Source organism: Lampetra fluviatilis, chromosome 34, assembly GCF_964198595.1.
Source record: "Lampetra fluviatilis chromosome 34, kcLamFluv1.1, whole genome shotgun sequence".
Classification (NCBI taxonomy): Eukaryota; Metazoa; Chordata; class Hyperoartia; order Petromyzontiformes; family Petromyzontidae; genus Lampetra; species Lampetra fluviatilis.
The window spans coordinates 2,861,416-2,879,367 of record NC_136308.1 but is presented as its reverse complement, the minus strand read 5'-3'; the positions used below and the strand labels follow the sequence as shown (position 1 = coordinate 2,879,367).

Here is a 17,952-nt window from a genome sequence, read left to right as displayed (position 1 = left end):
GAGCTATGATTTGTGGCCAGATCACTTCTGAGACAGGGCTGTGTAGCTCAGCTGGCCTTACACATGGTAAAATAAAATATAGTTCAAGTTCTTGCTTCTTCAAAGAAGCTACCAGCACGAGGAGAGGAACATCGGACATTTCGACGAACATAACACGCGGCGTTCTCCATCCTTCCATTTTTCCATTGCCCTGGATCCATTGAAATTGTTAAAATTATTTAATAATGCAAAGATTTCTTGTGATAGTTTTTTTGTATTGTTCCCAACAAACGCTCCATGTAACCCGCAGCTAAGAAAATGAGCTGTAGAGCCTGAATAATGGGGGGCCATATATTAGAGGAAATCTGGCTGTTGACCTGAAATCCCATGCCCTCCAGAATAAGTGCACCCCCGCATGTATTTGTTATTTACGATGTTAGGTGCATGACTTACGTTATTTTCGAGTAATGCATCTTGAATATAGACTGTCTATTCAATCAGCAATGGTCTGCCAGCAAATCCACACTGACAAATGAGATATTGTACCTGGGCCGTACATCACAGTAAAATACTGGAAGTAAATAAGCAAGGGAATAAACGCACAGGCAAACAAATGAATAAATCGCTCATTTCCAGCGGCAGCGTGCCTCTGAAACAAAGATGAGGGCAGTTTGGTTCACAAGTCAAATGTACCAACTCTATCGGGCAACCTCCTACTCCGACAAACATTCACATTCTAATTTACAGTGCAGTATTGCATCACTTTCTACCAGCCTCGTAAATTGCCACGTGTACATGTAAATAACTCGGACGCATTGGCTGTGTAGCACACACAGACTCTGAATATCACAGCTGCCTTACTTGACACTGCCGAATAGCAGATGCATATGTAGTGGCAGATTCATTTTATTTAACGGGTGGAGCGGTGGCAATGTTCAGTGCGCTGCACTACAAACCCTGCGACCCGAGTTGGATTCGTGGCAGTGGTCAGCGTCAGTGAACCAGTGCCGGGCCCCGTCCCGTCTGCTGACCCCCACTGAGAAGCAAGGTGAAGTATGGCCAAAGGAAACCACGTGACCAACGTTATATTATTGGCAGCCCTTTAATCTATACCAGTGGTTCTTAACCCGGGGTGCACGTACCTCTGGGGGTGAGAGACATGGCCAGATTTCTTTGGAAGCTAAATCATCGAAACACAAAGTAAGCACGGACACGTAAGTGCGACTACTTTGTTTCATTTCGATTTAAAGCTTTCGTGACTGCAGGGATTCATCTTCTTGGTTCTTTCGGTAAAGTGACGTAGAAGGGAAATAATAAAATAATAAAAATAAAACATAATAAAATAATTCTCACGACGTTTAGGCCACAACGCAAGCAGCCGTCCTCAGGTGAAGAACAGGTCTGTCGGAAAGACAGCGTCTGAATGAACACCACCAGGCTTGACAGCGTATATTTAAGCTGGGTTGTTTCATCAAACCTATGTATTTGTTAATATAAATAAAATAACAATTGAGAACCAAAAGGGTGCAAGGCTGCGGTCAAGGTTATGAACGACTGATCTATAGCATTGAATTGACAAAGGGCTGCACATTTTTGTTTATTTCTATTCGTATATATTATTCCAGGTTGTGGCGATTCGTTTTTGATTGCATCAGCTGTCTGTTTACATGAGGCGGCAAGACAACGTCACGCGGTACGCTCTTCATTCACGTCTGCAAGGCGGTGCGCCGTCTTGCGCACGATTCAATCTGTGCCTTGAAAGCCAGTGGGGGGAATGACGCGAGGCAGCTCTCGGCCCTACCAAGTGTCAGAACAATCGTGGCAACATGAGCACAGCGGAATAAAGCTTCCCCAAAAGCCACGGCACGTCCATGCGCCACGCGTAGACCTGCCGAAGGGCACTTTCGGTGCGGTGAAATGCAGGCAGCAGATGCTCTTTAAAAAATCCTCCCTGACAATTCTGGGTTGTAGCACTGTTGGGAATGGTGCAATGTAAAAAAAAACTGCTGCACAGCTGCAGAATGTATTGAAAAATGACGGATACCAACCCCCTCTGCATGCCCTGGGAATATCGGCTTAGAAAATAACCATTTGATTCATTATTTGCAGAAGGCACGTACGACGCTTAATGCAGCTCAGCCCAGCTTTCGGAGACGTCTTGTTCTGACAGAGAGGGCTCTTCTTTTGATTGCTCAGTCATTGTCATGCATTGTCATTGATGGGTGTGTGCTCCACTAGCACATGCATAGACAAGTCAGCATCAGCCCATACTACAGATCGGGTCATGGTTTTGTTAACCTCGGTCAAAGGTCATATGTAGTTGGCAGCACATCATCAATACCGCAAGTCCCGGGTTCCTTTGAGTTGAAACAGATTCTCTCTACAAATAAATGTACTCAAGCAAGTGGTCTGCCTGCCAATACTGCCTCACACAAAGAAAACAATCAAGTATGTTTGTATAAGGTGTATAAACAATGAAATAATTACTGAATCATTTCATTAAAAATACATATCTTGCAGGAGTTTGGCAATAATTGTTTACAAACCTTCACGAACCCTCCCACTCTCATAGTTCACGGCTGACCACAATGTGTGTGACATCCATTTGAATAAAGCTGCCCATTTCAATGCAGATCCAGCGAGTCAGTCAGATTACGTCCGACAAGGCCCAATGAGCTAAGAACATGTCTTTAAATGGCCGACCGCTCTTTGTTGGGTCTGGAGGTGGTGCAGGCGTTGGTGAGGCTCCTTCACCACCTCCACACCCACAGCCTCCTCCTCCACCAGCCTCCTCCTCCTCCTCCTCCACCACCAGCCTCCTCCACCACCAGCCTCCTCCTCCTCCTACACCAGCCTCCTCCACCACCAGCCTCCTCCTCCTCCTACACCAGACACCTCCTCCTCCTCCTACACCAGACACCTCCTCCTCCTCCTACACCAGCCTCCTCCACCACCAGCCTCCTCCTCCTCCTACACCAGCCTCCTCCACCACCAGCCTCCTCCTCCTCCTACACCAGACACCTCCTCCTCCTCCTACACCAGACACCTCCTCCTCCTCCTACACCAGCCTCCTCCACCACCAGCCTCCTCCTCCTCCTACACCAGACACCTCCTCCTCCTACACCACCAGCCTCCTCCTCCTCCTACACCAGACACCTCCTCCTCCTCCTACACCAGCCTCCTCCACCACCAGCCTCCTCCTCCTCCTACACCAGACACCTCCTCCTCCTACACCACCAGCCTCCTCCTCCTCCTACACCAGACACCTCCTCCTCCTCCTACACCAGCCTCCTCCACCACCAGCCTCCTCCTCCTCCTACACCAGACACCTCCTCCTCCTACACCACCAGCCTCCTCCACCACCAGCCTCCTCCTCCTCCTACACCAGACACCGCCTCCTCCTCCACCACCAGCCTCCTCCTCCTCCTACACCAGAAACCTCCTCCTCCTCCACCACCAGCCTCCTCCTCCTCCTACACAGCCACCTCCTATCAAATCCTGGAGCGTCTCCAAGGCTGACCTTAATAGGTTTGAGCTGTCCGACCATCTGTTGCTGGATGAAGGTCGCCAGGTGCCATATCGGTCATAGGCATTGTTTAATCATTCTTCACCACGCAGGTTGGGTGAAGTGGGGTGCCAGGACCAGTTCAGATATTGCTCATCAATGATGATAGAAATGGCCTGGAATCAAACTCAGGCGACACTGGGTTGACCGCACAACGTTCTCACCACCGTGCCACCGCTCTCCCAGCATTGCAATACGAGCAAATAAATGAACGAATGAGAATACCGCAACAAGGCTTTAAAAAAAAAAGAAGCTACATCAACGTGCCGCTGACAAAGAATAATTTGCCAATTTTGTTTTGTAACCGTCAGCACCTTCTTGCTCAACTGAAAGTCTAACGACACTGCGGGGACAACGCTCCTTTCAGCTGACAGCACGAATGAGCACAGAGCGACAGAGCAACACTGTGAAGCCTGACTTTGGTTAAGTTGGCACCCAAAAAAATCAGGCATATGACACCTCAAATTACAACAAGGTCTCATGACAACTTGCCACGCCGCCGGCACGTGCCCAGTCAGCGTCACGTGAACTTGAAGCCCTAATGCTTGCCCTTGTCCCAAGTCATGTGACAGGAATCACGCGTGTGTGTATATCAGGATGACAGGTAAATAAATACCTCAAAGTGCCTTGCGGTGTTGTGACTGATTGATTTGCAGTGCAAGCTTGGCTGCCCTAGACCCGTGGCGTCAAAGGCACACACCGTACAGCGCAGCATTTCTGTTTTTCTTTCATCAATTTGTTAATGATCACATCCAGTACGAAGGTACACTTAAACAGATATTGCCATTTTCTATGAACTGCTTTAATTTTGTCACGTTATCAGGCAAGCGGGTATAATCGAAGTACTAAATAGAGGGGAGCACAATTGCCTCGACCTTAATGTGAAAATTTGGCTGCAATTTGATTTAACCCCTTCGTCTGCTATTGAGTGTACTCGTGGAAACTTTTGGGACACGGAGGGTTTGTCAACTATAGATCCACTTACGTAAGCAGCATTTGGGGAATGATCGTAGTCAATCCAATGATGGTTGGTGTTGTTTTCATTTACACAGCAAAGGCACTGCTAAAGTGACATCAAGACTCGAGTCGTCATGATGACTAAACATCTGCAGATCAACGAGGTCATCGTTGATATTGCCAATGTGCCATTCAAGCATTCAACAAATCCAGAGGCACTGACGTTTATTTTTCTTTCAACCTGATCAGTGTCACTCCTTGGTGCCAATTTGTGTTTAAATATTATCTAAACACAACGACATTCCGAACACAGTGTAGAAAAATAAGTCTAGTTTATATTACGCTGATGGGACAGCGAGGCAGTGCCAAGTACCGGTTTCTTCATCGTCATACATTTACCCTGACAACAGATGTTATCCCCTCACACAAGAGGTTGTGGGTTTAATGCCGGACCCTGTCGATGCCTGTCGTTGTATATTTGGAGCCTGCGTGTTCTCTCTCTCCCCGTGGTGGCAGCGTGGATTTTTCTCCGGCTTCCTCCGGTTTAGCCTCCTCCTCCACATCGAGAAACAACACGCGTTTAGATTATTTGGCTGCTGTTATGACTTCCCAAGTGTGATGAAGATATAAGCCACTTCGACAAGCTATCGTGCGCGGGCAGGTCACCGCTGGAAGAAAAAAAACCGAATAGCTTAGTAGGCTTAGCCTGGTAAAATAAAATAGTTTAGTTTGTATCATAAATAGTAGTTGTTGTTATTGTATTTGGCTTATTGACAGCAGCAACGGCGTATGATAGAGATATCTGGGAGAGATGGTTGATGTATTAACATAAATATTTAACGAAAATATGTGCATAAGTAAACAATGACCAACTTGGGGATGCAGATAAATAGCTGGACACAGGGTGCAGAGGCTTTTATCCAGCAGTAGACTTCCGCAGGGATATACATTATTTATTATTCATGATTTAATTATAATTAAAATACGGTGATACTCAATTGTTTGAACACATTCTAAACTGCATAACACTTCGAATCTATACAACTGGCATGAATATTAATGTATTCTAAATCGAATAAAGAAGCGTTTTAGTCGATGCATTAAATATATATCTCTGGAATAGATCCAATAACTTGCAATACGGGTTTACCACTGATATGCACAAAAAAAACAGCTCACCATCAAGAAAACTGAGCCAAAAATATACACACAGCAGGCTAATGTTTTTTTAAAATAAAATTCTTTTTTTACAGAGCAGACAAAGGGCAGCCAATGCGAATGAATTACGGTTGGAGAGCTCACCTTATATGCTGGGTAACTTTAAATACTTTCAAGGAATATTGACACGTGGGCAATTTTGAATGCACAAATGTGCTATTTTTAAACAAGTACATAATGAGCGTTGCATTATTCAACAGGAAAATATAGAAGCGTTAATTAATTTAACTTGATAAATAATACAAATTCTCACGATTGTTATTTAAGACCCTATGTCAATCCACCGCTGCGTAATTGCCTCTCCACACCATGTTGGTCAAGACAGTTATTTGAGGATAACTTTACCATGCTGGTTTGGTGCAGCACCGGTTCAGACATCACTGGTGACTAATGTTAGCCATGGCTGGGAATCAAACTTAGGGGCCGTCCATAAATGACGTCACGCGATTTTGGACGATTTTTGACCCCCCCCCCTCCTCTTCACACGGCGTCACAAAAAGTCAGACCCCCCTCAAATATGACGTCACAAAGCTCTGCCCCCCCCCCCCCCCAAAAAAAAAACATGCTTCAAATCGCTTTAAACTATTGTCATTGTAGTGCATATTTAATGTGGCGCTGCACTCTGATGTTGTAGGAGAAAACCTTTATTCAAAAGTCTATTTAATTAACTCGAACGTGTTGTCTATATTAATTTAAAGTTGCGCATTTTGATGTGACGTCAGATTTCTCATCCCCCCCCGTCACACATCGTCACAAATGTCTGACCTCCCCCCCTAGGTGCTTGACGACATTTATGGACGGCCCCTTAGGTCTCGTGAACCGCTGTCCCCTGCTCCACCACACAATGCATACTATGTTTCTCATTGTAAATATATAGATTCATAAAATAGATTTTTTTTTTAAATTACTATAATCAATTAACAGATAAGGAATTTGCTTAACCTCGCTAAAACTAAATAACGTATAATCCCATCCACCTACGAGACCTCTGGGCCAATGCTTTCCAGCAGCACGTCTTTAAACGGGCAGATTCTGTTGAAGGGGCATTTAGACGCCCACTGCTACACCACCGACAAAAGTGCTTCTCAGCCGCTACGAAAAGACAGCCAAGCGGAGATATGGGTACTGTCAGCCTTCATAATTACTCTATTGTTAAACGCCCAGTGTACTCACTACACATCTCTCTTTACATCTACCGGCAGTTGCATGTGCACGTGAACTGTGTGCGGTTCGTACAAAGCGTAAAATTGCTCACTAACTGGGGCAACAAGCGCGAACCCACGGGGCGACAATAACTGCCGTTCACACAACATTGAGCTTTGCCATTCTGTGAGGGCCCATCGGTATGATCGCGCGTCCGTCCACAATGGTTTTTATCAATTAAGCCCCGATGGTCGATGTGCACCCACGAGACTTCCCCAGCAGCAAGACGTGTTTGCTGGCCGCACGTGACAACGCGCAGATGGCCACTGTCATAACCAATGCCGTGGTGGGGGGGGGGGGTAAGCAATTTTAGTAAAACAATGAGGACAGGCTCGCGGCAGGATGAATTGCGTAAAAAAAATTGCCTTTTAAAAAGAGCGTCGGTGGGAGAGAGCTGGAATAGGCGGTGGGTAGAGGAAGGGGGAGTTCAATTAACTTATTGTGCCCACCTCAGCATGAAATTGAAAACGGTGGGTGAACAAAAAAAAAATTTCACACCTAAACTGGGACGGAACACCGGCCTGCAATCGGCCAACAATATGTTGAAAAGTTTTGGGAACGGAAACCATCGCTGGAGCAATTAAAACCATTTTCTTTAAGTCAATTCTAGATTTGAAGCTTTCGTGACTGCAAGGATTCATACTCTCAGTTCTTTCGGTAAAGTCACGTAGGTAAAAAAATTAAATCAAAATTAATGAAAATATTATTAATTTTAATTTCATTTTCTTTAAGCCACTCATATAGTCAGACGTCGCCCTCACCACCCAGTTAAACTGGATTGCAATTTATAATGTTGTTTAACTTTGTACAGATTTTTTTTAAGTTTTACATACCGAGCACAGATATTTCCTTCCTGTACAAAGCTCGTGCGGAGGTGCTGGATGGATTGTTGCATCGTAAGACCATGAGGGTTTGGGGGAGGCTTCGATCCAGCAGTGGATTAAACATGGCTAATTATTAGGATCGTGTTGATGATTATATAGCTGCTTACACACATTTGCGAACAACGCTAAATTCAGAGAGAGTATCCGATTGGGCTTATAGCGTCCGTTTGCCCAGGCCGGTATGCTCAGGTTTAATCGCAATTACCACTAACTTAGATTTCCTCCAATAACAACGCTTTTTTCCCTCATGAACTATACAATAATAATGCATTAGGGATGTTCTTAACCTCTCAGTCAGGACCTCTTGTACAATGAACACATTTCCTAATAAAATACGTAGACTATGTTTTCAAATTCACACGTAATCACGTTTCCTTGTTATATTTTGTAAAAGTTATTCATGGCCAGGAGAAAACAAACGAGATGATTTATCATCATCCTCAACCATTGTCAATCCACTGTTGCATGATGGCTTCCGCAAGCCACCACCACCACCACCTCTCATGATCTGCGATAACATGATACACCTACCACCTGCACATCAACCGATTACAAGACTGTTATACCAAAATAATCCCAATACGCTGTACCGGGTGCTCATCGAGCAGACTGGCAATGATGATGATAATTGCTAAATTGGGATATGAGAATCATTCTTCAATTCACCTGGTGAGCAGTTACAACAATAACCGGTGGGTTAAAACGCCCGGATGTGTGACCAGTGTTGGAGGGTTCACAATGACAACAACATTTTTACCAGACCATTTCGTGTCCTCACCCAAAAATTAATCTAATCTCAAAAATGTATAGAGCGCCTTCACTCAAGGTGCTTGATATTAGAATAAATAATGGGTGTCAGCTTTTGTCAATCTTCTGGCTGATGAAGGCCTCCTTAGGCCCTATCCGTCGCAGGCGTCGACTGGGTGGTGATGATGACGACATCGACGTCGATTACTTCACTGGGAATTTTGCTTTGCAATTGAATGGAATTTATTAGCGAATCGTTTCTCAGCCCACGTCTCTTAGGGGCTCCCGTTCGGCGGCACGACTCACCTTGAAGAACGCGAACCACTTGTAGTTGTTGAGCTCGATCTCGAAGCCCTGGTTGTAGACGATGGTGAAGAAGCCAGGGCGTCCCAGCTCGTCCGAAGCGAGGTCGAACTTCTGCAGGTGCACCGTCACAGACTGCACCGGGGGGCCTACACAGCAGCGTGGCACGGCAGCGTGGCACAGCGCACGGGGTCAGAGGTGGCACGTGCAAAAGAGAAATCGCCGTTGTGGTGTGAGCTCGTTTCAAGAGGAGGGGCGCATTCAAAAGGTCAATATGGCATGACAATGTGGCAACGTTAAACAAGCATTATACAAACATTAAACGTGGTATGATCCCCTCTTGTCCATCCTGTGTTCTGCTCGAGCTCTCATTACCCAGTAAACATGCAACGTCGGGACAACGTTGGAATGTGTTTGAACCGTTTGCCCAACGTTCCAATTATACCGTGTACAGCAAGTATGTTTGCGAGCCCATATGTGTGTACATTTGAATGTTATCCACTCCAAATGCCTGGTGGCTCCTTCAGAAACCCTGCATTCCTTCCACGAGCAAAACACTCTTGACAAAATGGAATTGGCCAAAAGTCGCAATGTAGGAGGGCCCAATTGATAATGTCTTGAGACTCATTGAGATATTGTATTGTAAAGATGCATTACATTGTGCTTACTGTGGCATTCAGTGATTCTAGACCTCGGGAGACAGCAAGACTCCTTAATATTGCTTCACAGATCCACTTATCCTTTTACAGATTACTTAATCTGGACAGATCCGTGAGCTTTCATACCCTCCACACATATCTGGGGACTTATACTTCAGATCATGGCACCTTAATCGTCAGGAAGGGCTGCCGGATAGCGGGAGGGGAGTGCGTGGCTGGGCAAATTGCCCTTGGAAGCACACAAAATAGGGCCCCAAAATTGGCTTTTTTAAATTATCGCCCATGAATAAAGCGGGCCACAACACGTGGCATGCTGCCTGGGCCTCCAACCTCTGGGTGGCCCTGTCTGCAGTTCGCATGACCCACATTCGGGGGTCCAAGTGTGTGTGCATACCAATAATACATGATTTGTGCAGCGTGTACAACCCCAATTTTTGCGTGTAAATTTAGACGATTGATGAACGTGGAATGGTGACCTGGAGTGAGATATAAGACTTATATTTGCAAAAAATCCTGCCCAAGACCATATCGGTAATGTGAATTATTGCCGCAGTTTAATTAGGTTCCTTACACATGCAGATGAAGACGTGAGCACGATTTGTAGAGACACTGCTATCTAGCTTGTCTTTTTTAATTATCCCTTGTGCAAGGTGTAGATGAGTGTGCACATTATGACTAAATGTGAAAGTGATGTTTGGACTCATGGTTTGTTTTAACGTGGACTCAAACCTCACTGTTACATCATTCAAAGAGAGATGTAACTTGAAGTCGCTTAATTTCTCCAAGGACTATTCCAAATAATTAATTTAATACGTGATCAATTAGGAAATAAATGCAGCGTGTTCATTAGGCGCCGCGGTGGCGAGATGTTAACTACCTCGCCTGGTATACAGAAGGTGGTGGGTTCGATCCCGACCCTGACGCCTGTATATTGGGAGTTAGTATGTTCTCCCCGTGGTCGTGTGTATTTCTCTCCAGGTCCTCCGATTTGCCACTCCACATTTAGAAACATGCATTCAGAGTATGTGGCTGTTTTAAATATCTACACGATAAGCCACTTCGTTGAGCTATCATTTGTGGCCAGGTCACTTCTGAAAAATAGCTTCATAGCTCAGTGGACCTTAGCTGGTAAAAATAGTTTTAAAAAAAATAACGAAATATCTAAACGTTTATTAAATGCAACGCTGGTGAAACGGCCTTCCACAAGACGGAACTCTGGAGAGCCACGCCTCTAATTGTTTTTTTGGCCTACTCCTCCATACTGGCCAGCCGTTTTGAGACAGGTGGATGGACCGATGCTGCCGTGACCTGTAGTGATCCCATTTATACCCCTGGGTGGATCGAACGGGAGGAGGGAGGGGGGGATTGTGAAACTTGTCCCATTGTTTCAACTGCTGTGCCAGGAAATTGGGAACGCTGACCCCTGCAATGTAAATGTCAGTGTGCTCACCATCACACCCCGGTCAACGTCCCTATTAATGTAATACGAAGCAGAAGGGGAAAAAAGATAACTCGTGAGTCCGAAATCAAAACTGATTACGCAATTCAGGATTAGTTTGAAATAATAGCGATGCATTTTCTTTAACAGTGTGTGCACTCAATGGACTAATGCTTGTATTAGAGTGGCTATCTAGCACCGCTGAAATAGTGGAGCGCATTGTTTACAATCTGCACTTTCATATACCTCTTTCAAGAAAGGAATAATTAATATATTTCAGTCTCTCACCCAGCCCCAGAAAAAAAAAATATTGCTTGATGAATGGCAGCGACAGCTTACACTGGTCTGATGACGACTATTGTCCTCATATCCTTAACATGGCAAATTGATCCCTTGTGTGATATCTCTCTATAACACACCTGTTATATTCTTTCCAACCCTAGTATTATAATTTGTTTGGCATAGGATGGAAATTTAAATAGAACGAACCATTGTTTTTGTCATTGTGAAACGTTTGCTAAAAATCAATCAAACCTCGTCCACTCGCACATATCAACTAATAAGCAAATGCTTTTTAAAAATAAAATATGATTGGATTAATTCCTAGCTAAATTATTTCTGAAAATATTAAACTAATTGTGTTTTAATTGCATAAGCAATATGCCACTATTGCATTACATTGTTTCAAAGGATAGTTACAAGATTTAAACACGTACAATTTGAATATTTACAAAGAGTGAATGATTACGTTCGCTTCTTAAATTTTTCGGCGCGTGATCTTTCCATTCAAATTTGCGTATTTCTGCAGATATGAGGCCTGCATGGGCGATGTCGGAATTGTCTTTAGAGCAGCACAAAAGGGAGGATTTGTTTTCAAGCATGATTCACCACCTGTGACAATGGAGCGTAGCTTAGTTTAATAGGCTCATTAGACAAGAGAGACCGTGGCTAGTTGGTCACTGTTGGATAGTTTACAAGATTTCCTGCAGACACATTAGCATATATAGCCTTGCGCTGCACTGCAGTACGCGTTTGATGTTTGCATGAAAAAGCTTCACTATGATTTTCCATATTGTTGTATAAATGATATACGGTGTTCATTATTCTAATTTAACGTTGTACATTCTGTTTAAAGGTTTTGCTATGACAGTGCATGCCGTTTCCGTATTTTCAAACATGCTCGAATAATATTATTGGTTCTTTCGGTAAAGTCACGTAGAAGGGAGATAATAAAATAATAAAAATAAAACATAATAAAATAAAATAATATGTATTTCTTTTCCCTTCTAAATGACTTTACCAAAATAACCAAGAAGATGAATCCCTGCAGTCACGAAAGCTTTAAATCGAAAATGTTCGAATAAATGTATGCAAGTGTGTTGAACTTCTTTCGTACGAAGCCGACCGCGCTCATTGGAGGTGCGGGAGGGTGAAGGACAAGAAACTAAACACATAAAGCAAAAACGAATTGTGCTAAATAATATCACAATTGTCAAATACACCACCGTGAAACGAAATGTACATTGGTATGATTGAAAATAACAATGCACAACTTTCTGGATATGCTTAAATATGCATTTGGTTGATACGCTCTGTATAATTGTGAACGCACATAAGGCACACAGCATAAATATCCTCCTGCTTGGCCTTATAAGCTACGAATGCAAGTTATGTTCGTGAGCGCCTATTAAGGTCACCATAAGCACACGGGAAGGTAATGCAGCCAGAATTATGACCGACCACCTTTGTTTCCCAAGTGCTGATGTTCCAATTACTCATGGAATGCTGAGTATCCCGCGAGGCCAATTTCCAGCGACCACGTGCCATTGTTGCTGTACATCATAACTAGGATTAAATCTGGGTCAGTGGGCGCTTGTTACACAGTGGATAAGTCACGAAATTACTGCACCCCGCACTAAACACGCGTAACGCGAACACGCGTCCGCACCAAACAATAATAACGCGTCGCACTTAAGGATGCAAAACATACGATGTATTCAACTAACAATGCCCTCCTTCTGCTGTCAGAAAGCACTTGTGGTCGCATTAATTGTAGCGTGAGGTCACCGAGGTCACCCGAGTCGCACGCATCAAGGTGCATAAGCACTCGTGGCTAATGCAAATCGTGCGTTAGTTCTGCGGGCGAAACGTCACGCGCATTGCCTGCTCTCACCGTATTAATTTCACTGGGCGTTTGTAATCAACGTCTGCGGTATCTTTCTTTTCCATTCTTCTGTTTTTGTGAGCTATATCCCAGAAGGGATATTGCGCAGGGATATGTATATATACACCGATGTATGCACACATATAAAACAAAATCAAGGTGACACGTTGATAAGTGCGACAACAAAAACAACCACGACAGAAACATACTCTGTAGCTGACAACATTTTGGGCAATTGTAGACACGTCAGAGTACATGTCAATTCCTCTATTTCTGCTCCCTGAAACAACAACAACAACAAACTAGAACAAGCCATTTGATGGTTTCTGGATAAGCCACCGCGGCGTGTGGTTTGTGAGCCAATAAGCGCCTTCTGTCAGTGATGTCTCACCCATGCTGGAGCAGTCGATGCTACTGTTCTGTCCTCCCTTCCCCACCTGGAGAACCCAGGTTCCCAGGAGGTCTCCGTACGAACAATTGGCCGGCGTGTCAGCCCAGCTCTCTCCAAGTGCACCCAAAAGCACCAGCACCACCACCACCACTGCCGAGGCCAGAGGCCTGCCCTTGCGGTGACCCATCGCGAGAATACGTATCGCTTGGCAACCCACGACCAGTGAGACTTGGGACGACTGAGCGGAGAACGCAGAGTTTAAATAGCCCCCCCCCCACCACCACTCCCCCGCCCCTCCGCCGCCGATCTCCGTTGTCCTTAGCCGGCACTTTTCGTGAGGTTCCGGCCGCTGCTTGGGGTGACGGGGACCGCAAATCGCTCCGCTTTAATTGACTGCGTGCGAGAGATGCCCTCGGTTTAGTGCCGGTTCAAAGGCCATTTGGCACGGTGGATTGCAGGCACATGTTGAATGCGTCATCGGTTTATTTTTCTCCCTTTTTTCCCTTTTTCTTTTACGAGTAACGCATTAACTACGAGAGGCTCACGAGTTTCGGTCGTAAATTGTACACGGAGGCAACGCTTGCCATTAACGGCATACGTGGAATCCATAGATGCCGCATTCGTGTCGATCCACTGCTGGATGAGGGCCTTCCCACGCTGACCATACTTCACCAAGCTAGTTCGTGTGTGTTGGTGAAAGTGAGAAACGGACATAGTGAAGCGTAGCTTGGCACGACAGTGGATGTTGCTTCACTGTCCCCGGCCACACGGTATCCCACAACGCCCGCGTTTATGTTACAAGGCTCAACGAGCTGTTTATCTTCTACAGCTTTGTGATGACACCCGCGCATATTCCAGGCGATGTGGTTTTGCGTGGGATCCTGCTTATCCAAAAAACATCTCCACCAGATGGAGTGATGTCACGTTACCCAGCAAACAAGGAACGTTGTGCCAACGTTCGCCCAACGTTGCTCCCACGTTGCATGTTTACTGGTTACTTCAAGTTAATTTATTAGGTATAGCCCTGTGAGCCATTCGGCTCTTGAATCGGGTGCAACCGCAACAAACTAAAACATGAACAAAAAACATCTTAAAGTGAATATGTGACTGAGTGCAAACAGAAAATCCAAGAAAAGACAGCAAAATATTGCAGAAAAAACACCGTACACCAACGCTGTGTGCAAAAATCCCAGTGGGATGCAAGTCAAACAACCAACAACAACAACCACAAGACAACTTAGATTAAGGCCATCAGTCTAACTCTGTACTACAACAAACAAACATGGCTACTTAGCACACTTTGCTCTGAATTGTGTGATCTGGGCTTCATTCCCGGCCATGGCTAATGTTGTATCAGCGGCGAGTGCTATCTGAACGGATTCGAGGTGACCATTCACCACCTCGTACTGAAAGCGTGGAATGAAAGTGTGGTCAAGCATGTTGCATGATTGACAGCATGGGGAAGCCTTCATCCAGCAGTGGATTGACACTAGGGTCTAGGATATAATGATGAATACCAAACTCTAGACTTATAGACTTAATTTTGCGCAGTAGGCGTAAGTCATACATTTTAACTTTGTTTTTATGAAAGCCAAATTACAACATAACGATCTGTGTAGCTTTTCATTGCCAATGTTACATTTTACCTTTTATTCAATAAATATATAACATCCGTTATGATTTAGTGAATAACATCCGTTATAATGATTACTTCTACCATGAGAATAGGTTTTCCCCTTTTTTCTGGCAACAAAACAGGTGTTAAGATGTTAAAACACCAAACTGAAACGTTTTACAAGGAATCGTGTCTGCATTAACCACAATACTTGTGGTCAAAATGCAAACAAAAAACATACTCTGATAATATTTGCATTGTCGTTGAAACTGATAGGTCCACACCAGAGACAGCTTTCTTTTGAGCCGAGTCTTAAAACGGTGTTAGACCAGAGGACGCCAAAAGGCTTCTACCATATAAAGTATTATCACTGCTACTCCTTATATACTGCCGGTGTACTAATACAATATCAGGCATTTATGTGCATATGCCAAATCAGAATCATAGAATAATGTCCAAGTTTAATACGAGAATAATATACCAGTGTAAAATATTACAAAATACATTTTTCTTCTCATGATTTTCATAGCACTCCAACCAGAACCCTTTGCAGTGTTTGAACCAATGAAGTGAAACTCTACTCAGGCAATCTCTCACCACCGGTCGTGTCACACTGTCAACGTCTTTATCATGTTCTCAGTTCTAAACAAATACATGGCAGTGTGTGCTGTCGGCGACGATAACGAGGATTCAGAAAAGCAAGTCAGATGCATACCTCTCTTTAGAAGTCTGCATGGCATGCAGTGCAGACTGCACTCCACTGAACCCTACTGCATGTCCACCCTCGCTTTAATAAACACACGGGGCCTGTGCCTGTGTGTGCGCGGAATCTCTTTTCACACCACACGTAGCTGCTCGTGCTCATCGGATGTGCGGGGGACGGACAGCGAGGCAAAGTGCGTGCCACCAACGTCCGCGCTTCCATTATGAAGTTACTATCTGTCACTTCCTCTGACCTCCTGCTACAATCAGGAGCATTCACGGTCTCGTGCCTTCCATCCCCAAACTCAATTACCCCGCATGTCCCCACAATGCAGCCCGATACGTCTTGCAGGTACGCGTGCTCACGCTCGGTTGATGATGTTGGTGGCTTAACCCTCTCTCTGCCGCCTGGCCACGCGGTGACTTTGCCTCGAGCCGCCCGGGGTAGTGCCAAGAGGAGTGTCTCATTGATTTGCTTGCTGTGCTATTAGGAAAGAGATGTCGATGATGGGAAACAATCAAACGTTTCTGTTGTTGTACTTTAATACAATTACATGGATGCTGCTGCAGTTGTAATGGTTAACACACTTATCTTGCAATCCAGAGGTCTCCGGTTCAATTCAATCTCCCCCTGCACGAGAGTTTAAACTATTAAATCCCCCCCCCCCCTTAGCTTCTGTCCACCCAGCAGCATAATTGGGAGCACCGCAAGTCGTCGTCGAACGGCAGGTCGAGTGCGCGCGGCAGGGTAAAGTGTGGGCACTGCCACACTCGCTGCTCCACGTGGGAGCGTCGACCAGACGCTCGTGATGGGAGAGCCCTCCAGAGCTACCTACCTCGGTATCGCTTTAGGTGCCGGAGTGGGGAATCCTTCCTCAAGCATTAAGCCAATCAGTTGGCGACGCTGCATCGGCAGCGGTGCACGGGCACGAAAAGAAAAACGTTAAACTCAAAAGCTTGGTCAGTAAAGCTGCCCTAGAGGGAAAGGCGAGATAATGGTTGGCATTTGAGAAAACGACCCTTCTTCATAGCAGACAAATTGTCAGGCCTACACTATGGGGCCTGGTGAGAATTAAAAACATGTTTCCCGATGAACAAATGAACCTTATGGCGGGACCCCGAGGTCCCATAAACCCCCGGGGTCCCATAAGCCCCCGGCTCTCGTATCAACTGCGTTGCGACGTCATTTTATTGTCTGTTGAAGGCGAACGATACGGCGATCTATACCAATCGACGAGCTCTACACGATGCGCTAATGAAAGTTTTGTTTAGGACTACGGCAATTTTGGCAACGACGGGTGCTGGGTGAAGAACGAGAGGATTGATTTCTGGTGGGTCGCGGCGTTTATGTGCGCGGTGGGATGGAGCCGCCAAAAATAAATTGACTAATTACGATTTTGACTTCCGTTTATTCGGGACCCCGGGGTCTCGCCACAAGGTTCAATTTCTAAATTGTCACGAGAATAGTTACCTATTGCACGTGTGCGGGCATGCATTCCACCACGCGCATATTCAGAGGGTAACATTCACAAACCCCAAGTACGTTTGTGAGCTATTAATAAATTGGGCCCATTATGTGTGTGATTGGGTCACAGGTGATGTGCGTGTCCTGGATATGACACCAAAGCAACGCAAGTGCGCGCATTGAAGAAGCCACTCTGTAGGCTTCTCCAATGCACGAAAACATCCCTCGACTCCGTTGTGTTGGCTTCAGGATACAGATTAGATCTGAAGGGAATACAAGAGCCACACTGCCGCGTCGTAATTAAATTCTGCCCAACCATTCTGGCGAAGTGCGGGGCGAGGAAGCCGAGCATGAGGCACGGGTGTGGGGGGTGGTTGCCGAGATTCCTGACGCTGTATTTACATTAACATTTTAATCCCAGGGCAACTCCGGCACCCAAAGCGATACCGCAAGCATTGCAGACGATGCTTTACCGGTTGCTCGTTCAGCTGAACTCCCGCGCATGATTTATTACGGCTCTTTTAGGATGTTTTAATTCTAGATTTGAAGCTTTCGTGACTGCAAGGATTCATACTCTTAGTTTTTCCGGTAAAGTCACGTAGGTAAAAAATGAAATTAAAATTAATAAAAAAATAAAATAATAAAATCACGACGTTTCGGAG

The 17,952-nt window shown here is 45.1% G+C and overlaps 1 protein-coding gene across 1 annotated transcript in view; it reads right to left on the bottom strand.

The window, feature by feature from the left end:
- LOC144944283 (dipeptidyl peptidase 1-like) overlaps positions 1-13,917 on the bottom strand; it is a 30,481-nt gene extending 16,564 nt beyond the window's left edge. Inside the window, exons 1-2 of the mRNA XM_078872306.1 lie at positions 13,509-13,917; positions 8,860-9,005 (exon numbers count right to left, since the gene is read on the bottom strand). Of these exons, the coding sequence (XP_078728432.1) occupies positions 8,860-9,005; positions 13,509-13,695 (333 nt within the window). The 5' untranslated portion in view covers positions 13,696-13,917. The remainder of the gene's footprint in view (positions 1-8,859; positions 9,006-13,508) is intronic.
- Positions 13,918-17,952: the final 4,035 nt, after the last annotated feature.